The 7,238-nt window shown below is 66.6% G+C and overlaps 2 protein-coding genes across 2 annotated transcripts; one reads left to right on the top strand and one right to left on the bottom strand.

The window, feature by feature from the left end:
* The first annotated feature begins 29 nt into the window (after positions 1-29).
* Positions 30-839, top strand: H696_01665 (hypothetical protein). The gene has a single exon (XM_009495571.1). It carries the CDS (start codon positions 181-183, stop codon positions 745-747), a length of 567 nt encoding a protein of 188 aa, XP_009493846.1. The 5' UTR covers positions 30-180; the 3' UTR covers positions 748-839.
* Positions 840-1,878: 1,039 nt separating this feature from the next.
* Positions 1,879-6,737, bottom strand: H696_01664 (hypothetical protein; the record flags this gene model as incomplete). The annotated part of the gene is made up of 6 exons (XM_009495570.1): positions 1,879-3,277; positions 3,518-3,683; positions 3,799-3,890; positions 4,133-4,234; positions 4,422-5,670; positions 5,883-6,737. 6 exons carry the CDS (start codon positions 6,735-6,737, stop codon positions 2,121-2,123), a joined length of 3,621 nt encoding a protein of 1,206 aa, XP_009493845.1. The 3' UTR covers positions 1,879-2,120.
* Positions 6,738-7,238: the final 501 nt, after the last annotated feature.

The following is a 7,238-nucleotide window of genomic DNA, read 5'->3' as shown; positions in this document are numbered from 1 at the left end:
GGGGGGGCATGCGGGCCGCCCACCAAACCCGAGCCGAAGTATTTAAGAAACTGCCAGAATCGCCAGTCCAACGGACGGGTAAGACAATCAACTGTTTATCACACCCCACACAGTTTATCCGCTTCGCGTTTCCCCCCCCCTCCTCCCCCGCACTTCAGCCCTTAGTCAGTCCTTTTCGCCATGGCCCGCCGCCGTACTTCCTCCGCCTCCCGCCCCGCGGCCAAGCCCGCGATGTCGGCCAAGACCGCCGCCGCCCCGGCTGCTCCTGCCGCCTCGGCTGCCCCCCACAACACCGCCTCGGCTGCCCCGCACGCCGCCCCCGCCGCCCCTCATGCCCCGGTTCCGGCCGCCGCTCCCCAGCAGGCCCCGGTCATCTACCAGCAGGCCCCTCAGCAGCCCGGCATGCTGGCTAACATTGCCACCACCGCGGCTGGTGTCGCCATCGGCCACACCGTCGGCAATGCCCTGACCGGTCTCTTCACCGGTGGCGGGTCTGCCGCTGCGGAGGCCGCCACCACGGCCGCTGCCGCTCCGGCCGCCGCCCCGGCTCCTGATGCCTTCTCCTACCAGCCCCAGCCCGGGGCCACCGTCGGCGCCACTCCCCCGGTGCAGATCTGCAGCCTGGAGCAGGATGCCTTCCTCCGCTGCGCTCAGACCTACAGCAACGACATTTCCATGTGCCAGAGCTACATCGACATGCTGAACGAGTGCAAGCGCCAGAACGTCTCGGCCACCCAGCTCTTCTAAGTCTCCTCTCTCCTCCTCCCCGCTTGAAGAATGAGTCTTTCTCCCTGATCTGTGTGTCTCTATGGGTCTGTATGTATGTGTGTGTGTGTGTGTCTGTATGGGGGTCTGTGTTGCGCGCATGCGCGGGCGTCCTGTAGCTCCGTGACCAGTCTCCCCTCCCCCCCCCCCTCCCTGCCCCTCGCGCATCCCCTCCCCCTCTCCCTCCTTGTTGGTGGGCAAGGGGCGGCGGACACATGTCGCGCTGGTGCCGCTGATCCTGCACCCTCCACTTTTGCTGTGGGGGCTGGCCAGCCAGTGCGCCCGCAGGGCGAGGGCGGCTCGGGGCTCCCTCTTTCCCTCTGCATTTGTGATGGGGATTGCGCTGCCTCCCTCCCTTCGTCTTTTGGCGGCGACCGGGACATTCATTCCGCGCACGCACAAACTCCCCTCCTGTCTCCTGTCTCCACACAGGCCAGCGACGGCGGGGGGAGCTCGCATCCGCATCGGCACGCCGTCGCCGGATGTGCGCGCGCACACACACCCACACCCACACCCACGCGTCACACACACATTACCATATATATATAAATACGCTCTTCAGTTCATTCTACCTGAATGGTTCCCCCCCCCCCCCCCCCGGGGTCAGACTCAGCACCCCTCGAAAGCGCATTCTTTCCTGCTCTCCTTCCTCGTCCTCCAGCCCGGGGCCTGAGGCTAGAGGGTTTCAGGGACACAGTTTGCGGCTCCACGATGTACCATATTTCTTCCCCCCTCCCTCCCTCCCCCCTGGGGCCTTCTCGCTCGAAAAACAGGGGTCTCTTGGCGCCCAATCACATCGAATGCCTTTTTCTCCCGCGATGTGTCCGTCCGGCGAACCTCTCCCCCTGCCGGGTCTTTCTTTCACGACAGAAGCAGCACCCTCTTTCAAAATACACCCTTACATCCATCTCTTTCCTCTCTCTCTCTCTCTCTCTCTCTTTACCTGTCAGTTTGGGCGTGTGGGTGTTTTCATGCTCGATGGTGCCCCCCTCCCCCGGGCATTTTCCCGAGATCCCTTTCTTTTTGGGAGATACCCACAAAGCCCCCAGGAGGCGAGGAATGAAGCCGGGAAGCCGGCACACCCACCCACACACAGACCTGTCAAGCGAAGCGTGTCGGTAGAATGTCTAATTGGGGGTGGATGATTGGGGGGGGGAGGGGGGGCAGCAGGGGAAGGCAGCGCCTCGCGTGTGCATTCTCCAGGGAAACTAAGCGGAGAGTTGGGTGCCATGTGCGAGTGTGTCGCAGGAGGGACAGGAAGGGGCCACGGGCCAGTATGTCGCGCCATGGCGGAGGAGGGGAAAAAGCGAAGCATAGGCTCCCCACGCCCGTGCGACGAAATGCCTCCTCGTGTTCTAACGCCGGAGCAGGTAGTTCGCCTGCAGCGGGGCCGCTGGCTGGCGTGGCCGCTGGCTGATCGGGACTGATGTCAACTGGCCAGCCGTGTCGCCAGCCTGGTCGGGCAGCTGTAGCAGCAGCAGGGGAGCCTCCTCCCGCTCCTCGGGCCGCCTCCCGGGCGATGCTGGCTGCTGGTCGCCCAGGCTCACCGAGAAGGAGCCCACGCTGAGGGGCGCATGTGAGGAAGGGGGCAACAGCGAGGGCGACTCGGGCCCCGGCCGGCTGTCACTTTCCCCGGGATCGTCCTCATCGTCGGCCTGCTCCGGCTCCGAGCCAGAGAGCCCATCCTCCTCGGTGGTCAGGTCAAGGGTGGTCACATCGCGCAGGGAGCTAGGCTGTCGGGCCACCGCGGCCAGGCGCCTTGGGCCGAGGCCGGTCCCATTGGCGATGCCCTCACCTTCGGCGGCGAAGAGAACCCGCGACACTGGTGGCGAGTCGGGCGCCAGTGGCAGGTCGTCGGATGGCAGGCCCGATGCCGGGCTGGCAGCCAGCTCATCGGCTGGCGTTTCTAGTGGAGTCTCCACTCGGCTGCCGAACGGCGTGGCCAGGCGCTTAAATAGGGGTGTTGCCGAGGATAGGAGCCGATCGAACAGCCCGGTTTGAGGGTGGGCATGGGCGGCGTGCTGCGGCAGATCGTCGGCGGCGGTGTCGACACGCAGGGTGCGCGGCACCGGCCGAGGGGCTGACTGGCGCGGGGTCTCAGGCGGTGCGGCCGCTGCCGGGGGCTGATCACTCGCCGGCGGGGCCGGGCGCGTGTCCGAAAAGAGCGATGTCAAGGAACCGAAGAAAGTTCGCTCAATGGCCATCGGAGCCGGGGCCGGAAGGCGGGGCCCTGCATCGAAGACACTGACCGACTGGCGAAAGGTGCTACGCGGGGAAAGGGCCGACCCCAGAGGCCCCGGCGAGGGCATGCAATCGGTCGCCAGGAGCATGCTCTCGGTGAAAGCCGGCATCGGGGAGCTCATCAGACTGGCATTGGTCTCATACACCAGGGACAGGTCAATGCGATGATGGGACATGGCCCGACGGAGGTTCAGCCAATGCACCTCCTCGGTTTGCAGTGTGTGCAAGTATGGCAGGAGCTGATTGATCGAATGGAGATTCAACAAGTCGACTGAGTGCCGGATCCAAATGCATGTGTGTGTGTGTGTGTGTGAGTAGAAGGGAAGGAGTCCATCCTGGCACATGAGTGTCACTTACTCCCCCTCCCTGTCTGATCATCGCCTAGATGTCGCAGCAGAGCTCACACAAGCACGGGTACCCAGGGGGAGGTCCCCAGCGCGAAGGGCAGGGGAGGGGGAGGAGAGGGGAGCTGTTGCCAAGGGGAAAGATACCAGGGCGAGGGAATGCGTACACTTGCACCGTTGCATGACGGCCACGGCGATGACCACGAGCCCGGCCCAACCATCGAGGACAATCCGATCGAAGCACCACAGGCATGTCTGCCAGTCGGGCAGGTTGGTGAAAGCACGCATGAACCAGCCGGCAATGTACATAAGAGGGTTGATGTGGTGCGAGGACTGGAAAGGAAGAGAGGGGAGCGGGAAGCCCGGAGGGCTGGTCAGTGGCAGGCCACGTGGGGAGGGAGGGGAGGAAAAAAAAGAGGGCGTCATCAGCAGCATGGGGGGGGGGTACCAGATGCAGGGCCAGCTCGGTCTCGACGGCGGTCAAGACATGCTCAAACACCAGGGCCTTCAGCTGGAGTTGGGTGAGGTTCTTGTCGAAGACTAACCCGCCAGGTCGACGTCGCGAGAGCAAGAGAAGGACCAATCCCGAGTGATCGAGTTTGGGGGGGGGGGAGCATGTGAGAAACAGGTGAGGGCAGGAGGCAAAGGAGAAGGATATGCAGCTTGGCAGACTAATGAATGGAGAGAAAGGCCAGGGGAGGGGAGAAGCGAGACAGAGTATGCAACCCGCCAAAAGTCAAATACACCACCCGGAACCGTCAGGCGCATCGTCGTGGACGCACAGCCGACAAGGTGTTTGTCACTGGTGACAAGGGCCACAAAGCACCAGAAGGCATATTGCTCAGGCATGTGAAGAAGCAGCACTGCGGCCAGGTATGACATGCCTGAGCCGCGGGAAGGGCGTCACATGGGGCAGGGGAAGCAGTCAGCAATTCACCGATGCAGAGGTGAGGAGGCTCGCCTGGCAAGGAGGCCCTCGGCTTGGGCACGATGTGTGTGTGTGTGTGTGTGTGTGTGTGTGTGTGTGTGTGTGTGTGTGTGTGTGCGCGCGCGCGCATGTCCCCCACGCACCCTGGCAGTAGCCGGTGTCCAGGTCCAGGTGGATGTAACTCACCAGCAGGTTGAAGAGTGGCTGCCAGAGGGAGGGAAAGGACCCAGGGGCCCAGCCATCACCAGTCGCAGGGGCCGCAGAGCCAGCCCGTGTGGCCAATGTCCCGCTGGGATCCAAGAAGAGCAGGTGCGTGGAGAAGGTGCGCGGAATGTCCTGGAGGATGACGCGCACCAGTTCCAGGAGCTCGTCCTGACTGGCAGAGGTACCGGCCCCGGCGCCCACGGACGCGGTTTTGAGGAAGCTGGATGGCGAGGCTCCCGGGACCACCTTCCCGTGGATCCGGGGGAGCTGGTGCTGGCCCGGGCGGAAGGTGAAGTCGGCAAATTGGCGCTCATACTGTCCTGGCTTCAAGGCCCGGACCCAGCGCAGGCCGAGCGGCGTGAAGCCACATCCCTGGGGGAAGACCTGTGTCAGGGGGAAATCCGGCATCAGCGAGGGGGCGGGCATGTGCTCCGGGAAGGCAACCCCAACATCCGGGGCACCAAGGGCGCCACTGCCGCCGGGGCCGCCGCCGGGACCGCCGCCATCGTCTCCGGGCCTGCCAGACAGGCCGCCGGCCCCGGCGCCCGGGCGCCCAGGAGTCCGGCACCAGTGCTCGAAGCTGTGCGAGCCGGCGTCATCTCGGCACCCGAGACGTGGCTGGCTTGCCAGGCCACGAAGTAGCCCGGCTGCCCCGGGGGCCAGGGCCGCGCGATGCCGGTCCAAGTGAATCCCGGCCGCCGGGGCTTCACGCGCACACTGTAGACAGTTGGCGGCCGGGGCGCCAGTCGGCCCGGCCAGGCGCAAGGCACAGTCTTCCTGGCTCGAGGGGCACTCGCACCGGGGGCCGGCCTCGCACCAGTGCCGTTCGCACGGGGCATGCAACAGCGGCAGCATCAGCAGCAGCGCATCGTCCGGGGCAAAGTGCACGGGGCAGATGTCGATCTCCGGGCACTGGCAACTGGGGTGCACCATCGGCCGGCCGGCCCCGGGAGAGAGCTCCGCCTCCAATGGCAGCGTCGGCGAGCTGGAGGCGCCGGAATGCCGCCGGCAGTCGGCCGGCCGGTGGGGCCGGTGTTCGCCATCGGCAGCCACCGAAGGGCCATCGTCCAATTGGTCGCACGTGCACTGGAGGTGGTCCCGATCGACCAGGAACCCAAAGCAGTCGCTGACATAGGTGTGGCCCAGGGCGCGAGCAATCGAGAGCATGCCCTCGGTCGGATGCTGGGGCTGCTGTCATCGAAAGGAGGGCGACATGAGCAGCAGGGCCAAGGGGGTTGGTGTTGGCGGTGGAGGGGGACGAGAGGGGGGGGGTTCAGGGGTGGGGGGACGGGACGAGGGTGGATGTCAGTCAGGCCCGGGTCGAGCAGGCCCCCCCCCCCCCTCCCTCCCAAGACATGGACATGTGGCCAGCGGAGCAGCGAAAGGGAAGGGAGGCGTACCACCGGCGGGACCACAGGGGACTGGATGTCGGCAATCCGCGGCGAGTGAAGCATCCTCGGGCGGAGATCCACCAATTGGGGGCTGGCCCAGGCGCCGAAGTGTGCCTGCGGGGAGAACAGATCTCGAGGAGAAGCGAAGCCCATGCGTGCGGCCGATGGCGGCGGGGACATCAAGCCGACGGTGGCCATGGGCGTCATTGCCGGGCCCGAGGCCGGCGCCGGGGCCGTTGGAGTTGAGGCTGCCCCGGTCGCCGGGGCACAGTCCTCGTGGTCGAGTAACTCCCACTGGGTCGGCTCGTCGTCTTTGTCCGGGAGATCTGCCAGACATCCGGCTTGGGGGCTATTGCCGCCGGCGGCCGGCGGGGTGTCGTCGGCCATCAGGCCGGCCGTCAGGGAGGCGGTGCCCAGAGGGGTGGGGTCGGTACTCCGGCGGCGGCCGGCTGTGGGCCACTCCAGCAGGGGCGTCCCCTCGCCAGGCGGGGGATCCGGCAGGCAGGCCGATGTCGGTGTCAAAGGCAGCACCGACCGGACCGGGCTCAAGCCTGGGTGGGCTTTCAGCGGGTGCACCAGTGTCACGGTCAGGGTCGGCTGCTCCGGCGAGCCGGCCTGATCCGAGTGCTGTGGCTGTGGCTGTGGCTGTGGCTGCTGCTGTGGCTGTTGGTGCTGGTGACATCCTTGCGATTGCCGCGGCTGCCGGTGCTGCTGGCCCGGCCCAGGGGGCTCCTGGCGGTCATCCGGGCAGGAGGGAGTCGGCGCCTGGGAGGCCGGGGTGACTGGTGGCCCGATGTCCCCGCGCGAGTTCGAGATCTCAAGCCGCAAGGTGCACGGCGAGCAGGGGGGCGCAGCGGGTTGCATGTGGCAGGTGGGCCTTCTCCCCGGCTGGGAGGAGGGGGACAGACCTCCGGCGCACGAGGACGGGGACACGTGGAAGGGGGGAGTGGAGAGTGCGCGAGACGAAGGGCAGCCGGGTGGTATATGGGTGTGGGTGTGTTACCATGGGCGGGGGGGGGGGGGGTGGAGGAGCGAGTGGAGGAGGGGCGAAAGGGGAGAGGGGTCGTGGGGGAGGCAGCGAGGGGATGGGCCGAAGATGCACGACCCGACCCCGCGGCCCTGGCAGAGGGGGGGCCCATCTGTTGGATATGGCCGATCGCCGGTTGCCTCTCCTCCGCCCCGGCTGCTGGCCCCTCCCCCTCTCCCTGTCCCGGCCCATCGCCCGGGCCCGAGGCACCGGTGTGGGGTGCCCCAGCATGCTCTTGGGCCTGGAGGGGCAATGGCACGACCCCAGCGCGCCGTGTTGGGACTCCCGATCGCGCTGCCCCCCGCCCCCCGCTTTGTGGGCGGGCACTTCTCGCCCGA

Source organism: Fonticula alba (genome assembly GCF_000388065.1).
Source record: "Fonticula alba strain ATCC 38817 unplaced genomic scaffold supercont2.2, whole genome shotgun sequence".
NCBI lineage: Eukaryota > Rotosphaerida > Fonticulaceae > Fonticula > Fonticula alba.
The sequence above is the reverse complement of the archived record's forward strand: the minus strand, read 5'-3'. Positions and strand labels throughout refer to the sequence as shown.

Bases quoted from the DNA above. Each gene is read 5' to 3' on its own strand.
- H696_01665 (XM_009495571.1), top strand. From the start codon at position 181: ATGGCCCGCCGCCGTACTTCCTCCGCCTCCCGCCCCGCGGCCAAGCCC.